The following is a 16,763-nucleotide window of genomic DNA, read 5'->3' on the forward strand; positions in this document are numbered from 1 at the left end:
CTGGCATTCTTAAATGAATGCCAGTACTGACATTGTTATGAGGGCTGAAGTGCTTAGTGGGTAGGTGGTATTGTAACTGTAGCAAACCGCTTGCTTCAGTGTTGCAAGTGGTTTGTTACAGTTTAGCAGGGGAGATTTTTTCCCCCTTAACTTTAAGGGTTGAGGGATAGGAGATAGCATACCTCTCAACCTGTAGTGCAAGAACTCTAGACAAAGCCAAACCACTGTGTGTGTCTTTCGGCTTTTCCCGGTTAGGGGTCGCCGCACCGGAACTCCGATCACTAATAATTGGCAGTAGTTTCATGTGCTGGCTTGCCAGGCCTAACGCACAACCTTCAACGAAGGAATGCCCATTCACGCATGTCGCCACACAGAAGACGCTCTAACTGAGAATCGAACGGGCAACGTCTAACTGTGAGGCGACAACGCTACCGCAGCACCACAAAGCAAAACCACTAAGCTAAGAATAATGAGGGGCTGAAGGTCCAAAATCAGTAAAAGATTTTAATTGTTCCTCTCATAAACTTAGAAAATTGTTATTAACAGGACATGTAGTCTGAAACTCAAATGCTGTATTGAGCGCAGACCATTTTTCATCAATTTAAATTTGCAGGGCAAAATATCTCTAAACTTCTTAACATAATAAATCTTGGAAAAAACAAATAATGGGGTACAAAGTTCTAAAATGAGGGACAGATTTTAATTGTTGCGGCTATATATGTAGGGCATTGTTAGAACAGGTTTTGCATTAGCATGAATTTTCTGAAGGGTATGAAATCTGAAACTCGAATGTCATCAGGTGTCTGTCATTTTGAGGAACACATCAGGCAACAAGCTGAGTTTTTTTTTTTTTTTTTTTTTTTTTTAACTCCTCTATCTTGAGTTGAGGGGCACTGGGGCAGCATACCTTTCAAATTCATAGCATAAGAAATCTGAACAAAGTCAACAGTAGTGGGGGACAAATGTCCAAAATCAGGAAGATTTTAATAGTTGCTGTTAGAAACTTAGGAAGTTGTTAGAATAACAGGTTGTGTTACCATGTATTTTCTGAAGAATATGAAGTCTGAAACTCAAATGTCTTTCATTATACTATTGTACTGAGTAGCACATTGGCAACAGATCTATATAATGGTTTTGACTACTTCTATGGATTTTTGGAATGTGGTGGACCCTAGAAATATTCTACAGGCAGCAACATGGTTTTCTGTGCATACATTTACTTTCTTCCTAAGCCCTGATATTCATACAGTAACTGTTAGACGTACATGTCCTGAAGTTTTATTTAGGGTCATGTATCCCATTCCCCAGGGTTTTCTACTTTGACAACTGCTGTTTGTCATCTACTTTTCTGAAGTAATAGCAAATTTCAAAAGGCATTGGCTGAGTATGTTTGCAGATGACTACAAGCTAAGAGCAGTCATTGAATCCCCAAATCACTTTGCCATCTTGCAGGAAGGTTCGGCCCAAATAAGTAAATGGTGCAAACATCATAAAATCCAAACACCACAAGGAGAAACAACCACTCAATTAATCACAAGAATAGATTTTAATATACACAAAGCGGTTGAGCAAACAGCTCTTCCTCAATGTAAACATAAAAATTACAGAAAACAAGGACTCTTAAATACGTCATTTACACATTAAACAGTCAATCAGTTTACAGACTCATACTTTTGTAATCTGATAGTAATGCAGAATTAAAATAAAAAAATACAAGTACAAAAGTACGTATTATATAAAATAGTGAGTGCTAAATGAACACTCAAATCATGCTTTACTAGGTTTTTATTTTTATACTAATGGTTGCATTTATACCTGATGCATGGTCAGCTCTTACTAGAAAAAATCCATTTGTACTCAGTCTGTTTAACAATATCTCCACCTCTTGGTGGTACGTGTACTTTCTGCATCACTCCAAATTTAAAGCTGCTATCATTAGCAGAAGTATGTATGAATAGCACTTTGGTAGAGACTTCTCTTTTAAGGTGTAATAGATGTGTGCATGTGTTCTTTTAATTTCTTATTACTTTTCCTGCATAAAATGCAGCACATTTACAACATGTTGCTAAGTACAGCATGTTAACCGAGCTGCATGAAACAAAACGATTAAAGCTATACTACTTGCCAAAAGCTTTTGTGTAACTGGATGTTTAAATACACTTTCATTGGTTATATATGTGCAAAATTGACAATTCAAACATGAAACGTTATGATTTATTGCTACACTAGTTGTTTTCCCTTTTTGTAAATCTTTAAAACATAACTGTCTTTTCAGATTCCTGTTCCTTTTAAAAGTAAATTAGTAAGTTTTGGCTTTTCACATACTTTCTCATGAATAGTTAAAAAGATGGACCATTTATTCCTACCAATATTGATAACTTGATCAGATCTTTTATATTTCATAATGTATCTCATGCAAGGCTTTTCATATTTTGAATTTCTGTTAATATCTTTAGAAAGTAAGATGCTCCTGTGATATATTTTAATCTTTTATCTTATTTGATTGTAAAAGATCAGGTTGGTAAATTCTTTCTATAAATTCTATCACCATTTCATCAATTTATTTGTTCATTAAAATTATGAATTTCTGTATTTATCTTGCTTACTCTTACAATTGTCCATGGCCAACTCCATTAAAAAAGTGCTTAGGATGCATGCTTGTCCTGTGTAAATACCCATTCTTCTGAACAACCTTCTTAAAAATTTTAGTATACATTACGCCATCCATAACATAAATGAAATTATCTAAAAGATGTGTCCTTCCAATGAAAATGTTGGTTTAAATGTTAAAAATTTAGTAGTTTCATGTAACTATTCAAAAAAGTACCTCAACTGATCTTCATCTCCTAACCGTATCCAAAAAATATTATCCACAAAACATTTATAAAATGAAATGTATGAAGCATACAAGCCATTATATATAAATTGCTATTCCCAGTTTGATAATGTAATAGTTGTATAAGTGTTGGCTACAGGAGTTCCCAAAGCCACACCTTTCTCTTGAAAATTGGTATTTTTATCAGTTGTAAAAACATTATTAGTCAACAACGTATCTAATAACATACAAATGGTTTCTGCCTGCTTAGAAGTTTTAACACTATTATTACATATAAACTTTGTAACAGCTTGTAATCCATACTCTTTTGGGATAACAGAAAATAGCATAAGAAATCTGAACAAAGTGAACAGTAATGAGGGACAAAGGTCCAAAATCAGGAAGATTTTAATAGTTGCTTTTAGAAACTTAGGAAGTTGTTAGAATAACAGGTTGTGTTACAATGTATTTTCTGAAGAATATGAAGTCTGAAACTCAAATGTCTTTCATTATGCTATTGTACTGAGTAGCACATTGGCAACTGATCTTTAAAATGGTTTTGGCTACTTCTGTGGATTTTTGGAATGTGGTGGACCTTAGAAATATTCTACAGGCAGCAATGTGTTTTTCTGTGCACACATTTACTTTCTTCCTAAGCTCTGATATTTATACAGTGTAGTTCAAGCTACTGCAACAGTCATCTAATGATGAACATAATACAGTTGTGTAAGTAAACTACCATAATGGTAGATGTCAGAATAGATCATTGTTGCAGTACAAGCACCCTCCCTCCTTCCCCTTTCTGTTTATTTTTTTCTTATGCCTGTGTGTGTGTGCGTGAGTGCGCGCATGCGTGTGTGAGTGCGTGCGCTTGCGTGTGTATGCACATGCGTGTGTGGAGGTGTTTGGGGGGGTGTGTGTGTGTGTGTGTTCCTTTCTTATCCTAGCAAATACAAATGTTGATAAGCTCTAGCAACCCTTTGAGAGTTTGGTGCTCAGGCCACTGTCTTCATACCACGCCTCATGAGCTCTACAGTGGAAGTTGCCCTACAAGTTTAAAAGCTGGCTGTTCATCTGATCCTTGGCAGGATATGTTTCTTTTATTTATATATATATATATATATATATAAAAGGCTACTGCAACAATGATTTATTCGAATAAATCATTGTTGCAGTAACCTTATATATAAGGCTGCTGCAACAATGATTTATTTGAACACCTGCTGTAATGTAAGTTCATTTTCATCCCCTACCTTCCATAATCTGAACTGATCGAGGAATCAGAACCATGTTCCAGTGGGGATTTAGGAGTTTTTTTATGATCCTAGTTCTCTCAACTTGCTGATAGAAAGATATTATGCTGGCCCTGCTATTCCATATGTTTGCAAGTAATCACTTCTGTGCATCCACTATGCTTGACTGGAGTAAGATGTACTCTTGGGTCAGCTTACATCCATTGAGTTCCACCTCTGGTGTCTTTCCTCCTTCTCCAGTAGCAGGACCTGTAGTAATCCCCATCCCTAGGACAGGTAAGCTGGCATTGGCCACTCACTCCCAGCCCTTCCTATCTGACTCCTCCTCTGCCTGTACCACTAAGTGAACCTGGGACATCTGAAATGGTCAGGGATTCATATCTCTATTGCTCACTTGTAGCTTTGTTTTTCTCCCTTGATTTTGAATGTGTATATTTATCTTGGAGTCGAAATAAAATATTTGTCTATTTTTTTATTTTTTTTTTGTGATTTTAATTTAATTTCTTTTCTAGCAGTTGTGATTCTTCCTTTCTGCGATTAAAGATATGTTTATGTATCTTTGGTTTGTGTGTGTGTGTGTGTAATAATAGATAAATAATTATGTGTGTGTGTGTGTGTGTATATATATGTGTGTGTGTGTATGTATGTATGTATATATATATATATATATATATATATATATGCAGAGAGAGAGAGAGGTATAATAGTGGGTTTAGCAATGCTTGTCACTGATTTCATGTTGCATACATCATGTAAGTCTGTAACCATGTTGTTTCTGCATCCTAAGGTAACAAGCTGAAGTCTTTACCTAAAACCATGGGCAGCCTTCGAAGTCTACGCACTCTTGATGTCAGTGAGAACTACTTACAAGTCTTACCTCAAGAACTTGCTCACATTCGGACACTGGAGGTAAATAGACATTGGTGTTTCCTTTTTTCATACATTTATATCTAATTATCACTTAAGACATAGGCCACCATATATTTATTTTATGGGTCTATATCACAATATCAAAAGCTGACAAGTTCGAAGCACTAAACTTTGAACTTGCAACTTCGAAATCTAACATCGAAATGTAGAATGGAGATCGCCATAGAGTGCAGGAAAGGAAGATTTCCCTTTACTGCACTGTAGTGCGATCTCGGAGTTGGTATATTTAAGTAGCGGGGGGTTGCAGGGGGGCTTACCCCCCATAGAGCATTTTTTTGTTTGTTTTGGGTGTTTAGTGTTTTTATTTTTTTACTTTCGATGTTGTCAATTTTCGAAGTTGCAAGTTCAAAGTTTAGTGCTTCGAACTTGTCAGCTTTCGACAATCTGATATAGAGCCTTATTTTATTTATTTTGTATTTATTCTTTGGTTGACCATATTAATCCCACTAGGCTAGTAGCCTCTTTTTAGGTGACACCCAAGGTAGTATTTATACTAACAGTAAACATTTGACCAGGACGTTGAGGAATTTCCCTTACTCTTTTCGACAGGTGCTGTGGGATCTTTTCGATAGGTGCTGTGGGATCTTTTATACGCATATGAGCTACCACCAACTCACAGATAAGATATTGGTTTAACATCTCATCCAAAGGAGTGCTGCATTGCAGTGTCCACATTTGATCTACCAGGTGTGGGAACTGAACTCAGACTTTTGCACCAAAGGCGAGTGTGCTACCTGTTGCACCACTGACACTGCTAATATATAAAAGAAAAAAAAAGTGTTAACATGTTCACAGTTACAGACTTTATGCAGTACATATATTCTTTTGTACCATTATCAAAAATTCATTGTTATATAAATTGATAAATTCCTTCCTTCCCTTAAACCCCACTCCTCCTCCAAAATATTATTCTGCATGTATTTTTCTCGCAATTGAATTTTTTTTCTATGTAATTTGCTCCTACCTTTTCTAAATATTACACTTCCAGTTCTTTCATCTCTGTTTCAGTATTCACAACTTTATATTTTCTAGTAATTGTTTTTTTGGCAGCCACCAGAATTGAACTTAACAAGGCCTTACTATGCCTAGGCAATTCAAATCCTGTATCCCGGCTAAAAAAATGTACTTAGTTACACTCATTTGCTCACCCAGTATTCCTGACAGAGTGCTCTTTGGGGAATTTTTAAAGTCTGCCAACTCCTTACACTCCCAAAACAATGTTCCTAGTTACCTCTTTCTTTGCCATCATACCTCCAACATTTGCTACCTGAGGAAAAATTCTTTGGAGTTTGCTTGGGGAATAAAAGTACATATGCAAACACTTCCAAGCAAAAATCCTTAGTCTTCTAGACTTTCTTGCAGATTTGGGAGCCATACATGTGTCTCCTTGGTATTTCCTTTCTTAATAAATTAATTTATTTTAATGTGGTAGCTTTTGTTAAAAATATTTCTTGATATTTTCTTTCAGGCCTTAAAGCAAAACTTACTGTGATCTTCACAAAACATCAGTAACTGTTAGACGTACATGTCCTGAAGTTTTATTTAGGGTCATGTATCCCATTGCCCAGGGTTTTCTGCTTTGACATCTGCTGTTTGGCATTTACTTTTCTGAATTAATAGCAAATTTCAAAAGGCTTTGGCTGAGTATGTTTGCAGATGACTACAAGCTAAGAGCAGTCATTGAATCCCCAAATCACTTTGCCGTCCTTTAGGAAGGTTCGGCCCAAATAAGTAAATGGTGCAAACATCATAAAATCCAAACACCACAAGGAGAAACAACCACTCAATTAATCACAAGAATAGATTTTAATATACACAAAGCATTTGAGCAAACAGCTCTTCCTCAATGTAAACATAAAAATTACAAAAAAAAGGACTCTTAAATACGTCATTTACACATTAAACAGTCAATCAGTTTACAAACTCATACTTTTGTAATCTGATAATAATGCAGAATTAAAATAAAAAAATACAAGTACAAAAGTACGTATTATATAAAATAGTGAGTGCTAAATGAACACTCAAATCATGCTTTACTAGGTTTTTATTTTTATACTAATGGTTGCATTTATACCTGATGCATGGTCAGCTCTTACTAGAGAAAATCAATTTGTACTCAGTCTAACAATATCTCCACCTCTTGGTGGTACGTGTACTTTCTGCATCACTCCAAATTTAAAGCTGCTATCATTAGCAGAAGTATGTATGAATAGCACTTTGGTAGAGACTTCTCTTTTAAGGTGTAATAGATGTGTGCATGTGTTCTTTTAATTTCTTATTACTTTTCCTGAATAAAATGCAGCACATTTACAACATGTTGCTAAGTACAGCATGTTAACTGAGCTGCATGAAATAACAGAACCAAACAACTCAAGAACTGGGAATGTGGTGAGTCCAAGGAAAACTGCTCGTACAACAAGATGGTGATCACAATAATTTATTGAACAAGTCAAAAACTTCTGGTTAAGCGCTTTCGACTGTGGACCAGTCTTCATCAGAACAAATAACATATGTCATCCCAAAGCTTATATACATCTCCTATACATCCTTAATTAGTAAAAATTTTAATTGATAAAAACCGCCAAAACTTTTAAAGAGACATAACAAAAATTCTCTAAAAGCAGTTGTTGTGTGTCCTACCATAAAATCAGAATGTATTAATCAATTATACACATACTATAAAAATATATATATATGCTTAACATGTATACAACTAAAATTATACAACTTCAATACTATCAGAATAATTTGAATCTAATAGTGTGAATACAGTTGTCTTATTCTGACCTAAAAATGAGTAAAAAAATTCCCTATATCAGAAGAATAATCCTAAAGATTAATCTAATGCTAAAAAGGTTTAATACTTATAAAATCGTTGAGACCAGGAGATCTCGTAGAATCCGTTAGGATTTGCCATTTGCTTTCACAAGCGGCCAATTTCATTTTCCAATCCCCCCAAATGGTGAAACATCTATCTGTTCAACAATGGAAAATAAAAAACTGTGGTCTTCACCTTTGTCCAGTATGTGCCTATACAATGCATTTTTTGTGTCATGTTTGCCTATTTTGTACACATGTTCGTAAATGCGTCTATTCAGCTGTCTCTCTGTCTTGCCTATGTAATGGGCGTTGCATGTGTTACAGACTGCCAAGTAGACAACCTGTTTCGTTCTACAGTTGCCGCATTTACTTACAATAGTAGTGTGGCACACATCATTGAGGTGGATTAATCTGTTGGAGTTAATAAATTTACACTGTTTACAGTTTCCGCATTTAACTGTACCCTTATGTGTGCCATATCTTTGTTTTTGTGCGGTATTGTTGGCTTTTTCCAATAACTTTTTTAAATTGGGGGCTGTTTTGTAAACACATTTTGGTTTTGGACCCAATAACTCTTCCTTGTCCAAGACCCTAAGTGTTGTCCAATGTCTTTCTAATATTTCCTTTATAATATGTATAGTCGGAGTGTACATGAGTACACAAACCCTACTTGATGGTTCATTAAGATTCCCTTCTTGTTTGTCCAACTGATACGAACCTAAAAGAGGTGGATATTTACTACCACATTTGTTGTATACGTACCTAATCACTTCCAGGACCATCTTTTCAGGATAAGCTCTACTCAAAAACATTTCCTTAATGGTATTGAGCTCCTTTTCCAAAATGGACTTGTTAGATGTCATTCTCGCTACACGTACACATTGACCTTTTATGACGTTTTGAAATACATGAGGGGGATGGTTACTACTATAGTGGACGTAATCATTGGAAAAGGTGGGTTTCCTGTACACCCTAGAGGTGATCCCATGATTGTCATGACTCAAAAGTACGTCCAAAAAGGATATTTCATGATAGCTGTATTCATGGGTGAATTGCAAAAAATCCACTGTCTTGTTAAGATACTCCATGAATTCTTGTAGTGTACCCTCAGACGCCTTCCATAAAATAAAAATGTCATCCAGGTATCTAATGTATAGTGTAATGTCTTTGTAATAAGTACTTTTAAACACATACTCCGATTCCCACTCTGCCATGACTAAGTTTGCAAAGATGGGAGCACATGCTGCTCCCATCGCCACTCCCTTGGTCTGTCTGAAGAATTCACCTTGAAAGGAGATGTAGTTGTCATCTAGCACCAGTGACATCATGTCACAAATAAGGCTGATTTTCTCCCAAGAGAAATTGGTGTATCTAGTAAGACTTCTTTCAAAGAATTCTAATCCTTCAGTCTTGGGGATGCTGGAGAAGAGGTCCACTACATCCACTGTTAGAAAAATCAGGTTAGTCTCCCACAATTCATTGGTAATAGTACCCAAAAATCTCCAAGAGTCCTTGATTATGTGGGGGATACTGTCGTAAACTTTTTTTAACCAGCTGTCAATCAGTTTTCCTAATCTGAATGTTTTTGATCTAGAACCTGACACAATCGGTCGGAAGGGAGGTTGGGCTATGGATTTGTGTAACTTGGGAATACCAACCATCTTAGCTAGAACTGGATGATCCTCTTTCACAAAAGAATAAGTATCGTTGGATATCCTGTTGTCAGTTAGGTATTCCTCAATGATGAGATCTATGCGTTTATGACCTATATTAACCTGATTCAATGAAATGTTTTCATAGTTGCCTGAATGGTGGAGAATGTTATATATCTCCTGATTGTAGTCTTCAGTGGAGAAGATGACAGCTCCACCTCCTTTATCAGGTTTCATGATCCTGATGTTCCTATTGTTCATGAAATCTGGTAAGCATTTTCTTTCCTTACTGGATAGATTGTCTGTAAGGTAGTGGACCTGATTTTTCATCTTGTGGTACGTCCAGTATATATCACTACAAACCAGTTGCTCATAGTTGTGGACATGTGGGTTGGAAGCCGGTATGTAAGTGCTTTTTTTAGTAAGAACTGACCCGGCTGTGTCTCTGGCTCTAATGTTGGAATCCGGATTATTGTCAAATAATAAAGCCAGATTCAACTTCCTAACATATTTTTTGACTTCCTTAATGCAATCGAATAAATTCCATCCACACATGGGTATGAACTTCATACCTTTGCTAAGCATTTGGGCACTGATGTTATCTATCTCTACGGTGGTGTAGTTATACACCTTGAAACCGTCATGCACAACAATTCTAGGCTTGGTGTAGTTGTCTTGTGTTGTACTCAAATTAACATCCTGTGTCATCATATCCTTAAAGTTGTAAGAATGTCTCATCGTAGGAGTGTTGTCAATTGCAAAGTTGAAGTTAATTTGTCCATTTGTGGTCTTACCAGGCAAATCTAATGCTTGTGCCAATGTTTTGCAACCCTCCAAGCTGGGTAAAACCTCCCCCCCTGAAAATTTTCTTCCTTATGTGATTTCTTGGGTTCCCTTTTTCTGGTAGTATCATTGTTGTGTGTGTTGGGATCCTTATGACTTGGCCATATGTATACTCTATCTTTCTTGTAGGCTTCTATATCACGTTGAATTTTCTTGTTTTTCCTTTCTACTATGTTATGAGCATTATTATCAGCAAGGGAATACTGTTTCGTATATAAATCATTTAAACCATCAAAATCCTTATGTTGTGTAATGGTAAGATTCATATGTTCTAAATCATTGGCTAGTATACTTAATTTTTCATCTAAATGTTTTATCAATAATTTCATATACTCATATCCAAACCCTTCAAAAAGTTGGTTGAAATCTTTCTCTACCACTGATGTATATTTTAACCCTAAAGGTAGTTTGAAAAATCTTAAGCCTTTCGGCACAATTTTAAGTGAAACACACTTAGATAAGTAACTGCAATCAATTTTGGCATTTTTGTATGCCGTTAGTTTTTTACCATATTCAAAAATATATTCCTTTAATGGAAAAGTGTTACTATCAATATCCCGTTTATGCCCATTAATATGCCTTGTATCCGAGTCGAAATAATCATTATCATCACTTAAAAAATGCTCAAACAAGAAATCACCATTGAAAACATGATCTTTTATATTCTTTCTGCCAACTGCGTTAGCAGGATTACATTTGCCATTGTGTTTGGATCTATATGGGCTTGTGAGGCCCCGCTCCATATTGTGATTAACAGTACCTTTATTGTCCTGAACCAACCTGGTTCGACTGCTGGTATCGGAAATATCTTTCGGTCTGGCTCCTCCATAGTGTTTGTCCATCCGTGTCTTACAAACACTGTAGTCAAAAGTAAAGTCGTGATCCGTATTGTCGTGACGTTCGCTTAATAAGAAATCCTCGTCGGTGTGGGCTAAATCCAAAGCCCTGTTACTAACCGCCCTGCCATGTTCTTGTAAGTCCACGTTGACATTGGAAGCTGAATTGTTGTGAAAGACACCATCCGTGTCTTGTAAAACTTTCGGAAATCTATGGTCTGGTGTGCTGACCTCACCGCATCCTTGCGGTTTCAGATCAAAACTTTGCACATGCGCGGTACCTCTCTTACGTTCACCCTGTACGTCTCCTTCCTCATCCGAGTAGACCGGAACCTTGTAAGCTTTAACAAACTCCGTAGAAGCACAAGAATTGGCTTCTTCCAATTTTTTCACATTGTTAGAGCTGGAAACCAGTTCAGTAATGAGAGTTAACAGTTTGTGCACCTCACCCTGAAGTGCTGTGAGGTCGGCTCTCAATTCAATTATACCATCCCTTGACAATAAAGCAGACGATTCCATGTTCTCAGCCATCTACACGAAACTTTCCACAAAATAACAGAACCAAACAACTCAAGAACTGGGAATGTGGTGAGTCCAAGGAAAACTGCTCGTACAACAAGATGGTGATCACAATAATTTATTGAACAAGTCAAAAACTTCTGGTTAAGCGCTTTCGACTGTGGACCAGTCTTCATCAGAACAATTGAGCTGCATGAAGCAAAACGATTAAAGCTATACTACTTGCCAAAAGCTTTTGTGTAACTGGATGTTTAAATACACTTTCATTGGTTATATATGTGCAAAATTGACAATTCAAACATGAAACGTTATGATTTATTGCTACACTAGTTTTCCCTTTTTGTAAATCTTTAAAACATAACTGTCTTTTCAGATTCCTGTTCCTTTTAAAAGTAAATTTTGGCCCTTCACATACTTTGTCATGAATAGTTAAAAAGATGGACCATTTATTCCTAACAATATTGATAACCTGGTCAGATCTTTTATATTTCATAATGTACCTCATGCAAGGCTTTTCATATTTTGAATTTCTGTTAATATCTTTAGAAAGTAAGATGCTCCTGGGATATATTCTAATTCATCTTTTATCTTATTTGATTGTAAAAGATCAGGTTGGTAAATTCTTTCTATAAATTCTGTCACCATTTCATCAATTTATTTGTTCATTAAAATTATGAATTTCTGTATTTATCTTGCTTACTCTTACAATTGTCCATGGCCAACTCCATTAAAAAAGTGCTTAGGATGCATGCTTGTCCTGTGCAAATACCCATTCTTCTGAACAACCTTCTTAAAGATTTTAGTATACATTACGCCATCCATAACATAAATGAAATTATCTAAAAAATTAGTTTCCTTCCAATGAAAATGTTAGTTTAAATGTTAAAAATTTAGTAGTTTCATGTACCTATTCCAAAAAGTACCTCAACTGATCTTCATCTCCTAACCGTATCCAAAAAATATTATCCACAAAACATTTATAAAATGAAATGTATGAAGCATACAAGCCATTATATATAAATTGCTATTCCCAGTTTGATAATGTAATAGTTGTATAAGTGTTGGCTACAGGAGTTCCCAAAGCCACACCTTTCTCTTGAAAATTGGTATTTTTATCAGTTGTAAAAACATTATTAGTCAACAACGTATCTAATAACATACAAATGGTTTCTGCCTGCTTAGAAGTTTTAACATATTATTACATATAAACTGTGTAACAGCTTGTAATCCATACTCTTTTGGGATAACAGAAAATAATAAATTGACATCTAAAGTCACCAACATCAGTTCATTGTGAGCATGATGTACTTCAGACCATAAATAAAGTTGTTGCACAAAACATTAGTTTAACAAATGTAACTTAACAAACTTAAACATAGGTTTCAAGGTAACCTCTAAATATGCTAATATGGATTCAGTGACCCAGCCAATACATGCTGCCCTAGGATACGTGTAGGAGGGTTCTGTATGTCTTTGTGAATCTTAAGATGTCAGTATAGTATGGGAATTACAGAGTTGGTCACATACATACTACTATAGAAGATTATAATTATATCACGACTAGAAATCATAAATAAAACTTTTTACCCTGTAAATAATTTGATCAATGTACACCTTATTCACTTTAATAAATGTAGTAGAATCACTTAAGAATTCTAACATTGCATTCTAATGATCATTTTTGTTCAAAAAAAAAATCATCTCCTTCATTGACTTGTTTAATTATTAAATAATTTTCATGCATAACTTATTGACTAAATGCTTGCATTTCAGCATTAGTCATATTAAGAAAATGCCTTTCTTTCTGCATAAAAATATCATGAATTCGCTGCTTGCATATATTGTAAAAGGCAGTCGCAACAGGTTGGTTTATAGGTACAAAAGTACTGGGCCATTTAAGTCATTTATCAGTGTTGCTTGTTTTATCATAAAGCAACATCTTCATGTTCACATTTCTTACAAATAAACTTATCTCAGTCAAGAAATCATTTAACATTCTACTACTGGTAGGTACAAAAGTCAAGCCTTTGTTTAATATACTTAATTCATGTTCCGATATTTCAAAGTCTGAAAGAAAAGTAACAGATGATGCCCCAACTAATTGCTTTTGTTAGATCTGCGTCTTTTGTCTGGTCCTATGTTACCTCACTGTCCATCGATATTTCCATGCTTGACAACTTTTCATACGAGATGCACCTCTGTTCTCTGGGCATATTACCTCCAGGAGCTGCATGTTTTTTAAAGTAGAGGGACAAGCAAGTATATCAACTGAACTGCCATTTGTCCACCAAAAGCAGCTTTTCACCAATAAACTTGTAAAAACAAATAAAGAAAATAGCGGTGTCTTCTTAGGTTACCACGGTTTAATAAAACAATAGAATCACCTGCAGTTAGTGCTTTCATCTCAACTCTACAGAGACTTATTCAGACTGAGGTTAACTTCTACAAATTTCCTTTTTTAAGGCTTCAATTGTCACATGGTTTAAACTCGGCACATGATACATTCACTTTAAAATGTCACTTCCAACTTCCAAAAAGCTAACTTTGCGAAAATACTACAAAAAAGTTAAGAAAAAATTAAAAAAATACACTCAGGAAATACTTTATACATTTCCTAAAATACTTAATACATTTAAAAACATTTAAGAAACACACTTTCATCAACATACTACTACGCTATGTGTTTTTAAAAAATATTACTAATGTTTGAGCCTCTTTCTTTTCAAATACATAACAAATTCCTCCCTATCATTTAAACCTGGTGGGAAGCAGGCATTAAGTTTGGCCTGCCATAAGTATTCTAGCCAACCCAGCTCTTCTATATTCATAACAGTAGTATCACTAGGAAGGGCCTCTACTACCAAGAATTTATACTCTTTTGCAATTTTTTTACTTATAATGTTTGCTTAAAGCATTCTTTTCATCCCCTCTCTGTATGGCATATTTATGCTCATAAATCCTTTTATATAGCTCTTTAGTTGTTCTGCCAGTATAAAAGGATTTACAATTTTACAATTAAAAACACCTGAAACTCTAACCACATTCTTACCCACCTTTATTTCTGAGGAATCTGTGTATAGAAAGTTGCACATATATACAATTAAAGCATCGTATCCCTCTCTTATTTGCTACTTCCTTTGGTTTATTTAGTTTAGCTTGAAAGAAGTTCTTATAACTTTTAGCCCTCTTCTGCACAGACGTTGGTTGTTCACCTATTTTGTTAATTATTTCACTGTTTGTTTTAAGCACTCCCCAATTACGATTTATCACCCTTTTTATTGCTCCTGAATCTACACTATTTTGTATGGTCATTGCTGTTCTATACTTATATTGTGTCATACAAGATTCATTTCTTATTTTACTTTTTTCTCTCGTGTTTATTTGTTCATGTAATATTTTCATTACTTCTTTTTCTGGATATCCTCTGACTTCCATCTTAGAACAAAAATCTTTCACCTCATGTAGAAAATCTTCATCTTTATGTGTTAAGCTACTTATTCTGCTTAACTGTCCCTTTATTATATTCATTTTGGTTTTCTTGGGGTGCAAACTTGAATAGTGTAAATAACTATTATTCTGAACTTCTTTCCTATAGATTTTAGATACCAGACTTTCTTTCTCTTTGTATACTGTAACATCTAGATAAATAATTTCTTTATTATAATTGTGTGTAAAATCTAAATATGTACACACATTATTCATATACTTAATAAACTCTTCTAGTTTGTCCAACGTTCCTCTCCACACCATAAAAACATTGTCAATAAAACACACAATCTTAACTATATACTGTTTATACTCACTTTTTAATACATTTGCTGCTTCCCAGCCATTCATGAACATATTTGCATAGCTGGGTGCTAGGGCTGCACCCATTGCACCCCCATTTGTTTGTACATAGATTTCTACATAAAAAAAATAAGTAGTTGTAATTCAGTATTGTATCTGTCATTTCCATTATTAAGGCTAATGTATCTGCTGAGTATTTCTGATTTCTTTCTTTGAGTTTTGAAAGTGGAACACTCTCCACCCACCACTACGTAAAATACCAAACCACAACAACTTCAAATCCATGCTTCTCTCCCATCTGGCCTCCAAATGGGAGTGTCCTTCACACGCTCCCACCTAAAAACCACCCACACCACTAACTCCACACCTAAATCATCGTTCCTTTGCCAAACTTAACACAATATCATAGATCTTTCTCTGTACATCTCTTCACACTTTTTGTATGCGAGCCTCTGGCCTATCTTACTCATATTCCCAACTGACATCCTCTCCATTGCAAAGCAGTGTATATACTATTGTAAAGCTGTTATTCCTGTACAGACTAATTATGACATATATAACTCACATCATCTACCAGTAATATGTCAACTTCCATAATCCAGTCTTTTACAAGTTTGTAAGTTTTTGCAAATTTCTGTACTTTTTTTATATTTTGTAATGTTAAGAATGTCTGCATTTTATACTAAGTACCAGAGCTTTTTGTATGTTTGTAAGTTTGCAAATTTCTGTACTTTATATTGTAATGTTGCAAATTTCTGCATTTTATACTATGTACCGGAGCTTTTCTCCTCTGGTCTCCACTGAAAATGGGCCACAAGCCCAGCTGGACTAACCCGGTTAACAAACAATAATAAACAAATAAATAAATAAATAAATTTCACTAATTCAGTTCTCACAGTTTCCATCCCTTCTTCATTGGGTATGACTGTGTAGACAGATTTTATATTCAGTGTTCCTAGAAAGTCCTGTTCTTCTACTTTTATTTCTTTTAATTTATTTAGGAAGTCAAAGCTATCTTTTATACAAGTTTCACTTACAGAGACCACTTTTTGCAAATGCTTATCTACATATACTGACAGGCCCTCGGTTTTGCTATGTGCACTGGCTACTATGGGTCTTAAAGGAGGGTTGTTAAGGTTTTTATGAGTTTTGGGTATTCCTGATAGTTTACTTATTTTGGCGTTAGTTGTCAATAAGCTCTTCCTAACTCTCTCTCATCTATCCTACCAGTTAGGAGCCATTCTTCAATACATGCATCTGTTAATGCATACCCATTTTTTACTTCTCTCATATCAGTTTTCTTATG

At 35.1% G+C, this 16,763-nt stretch overlaps 1 protein-coding gene across 1 annotated transcript in view; it reads left to right on the forward strand.

Annotated features, from left to right (window-relative positions):
* Positions 1-16,763, forward strand: part of LRSAM1 (leucine rich repeat and sterile alpha motif containing 1) — a gene marked incomplete in the record, with an annotated part of 1,381,442 nt that overhangs the window by 458,822 nt on the left and 905,857 nt on the right. Inside the window, 1 exon segment of the mRNA XM_044058294.1 lies at positions 4,856-4,977. Within this exon segment, the coding sequence (XP_043914229.1) occupies positions 4,856-4,977 (122 nt within the window).

This window comes from Protopterus annectens, chromosome 16.part0 (assembly GCF_019279795.1).
Source record: "Protopterus annectens isolate FY-2018-M chromosome 16.part0, PAN1.0, whole genome shotgun sequence".
NCBI classification, from domain to species: domain Eukaryota; kingdom Metazoa; phylum Chordata; order Ceratodontiformes; family Protopteridae; genus Protopterus; species Protopterus annectens.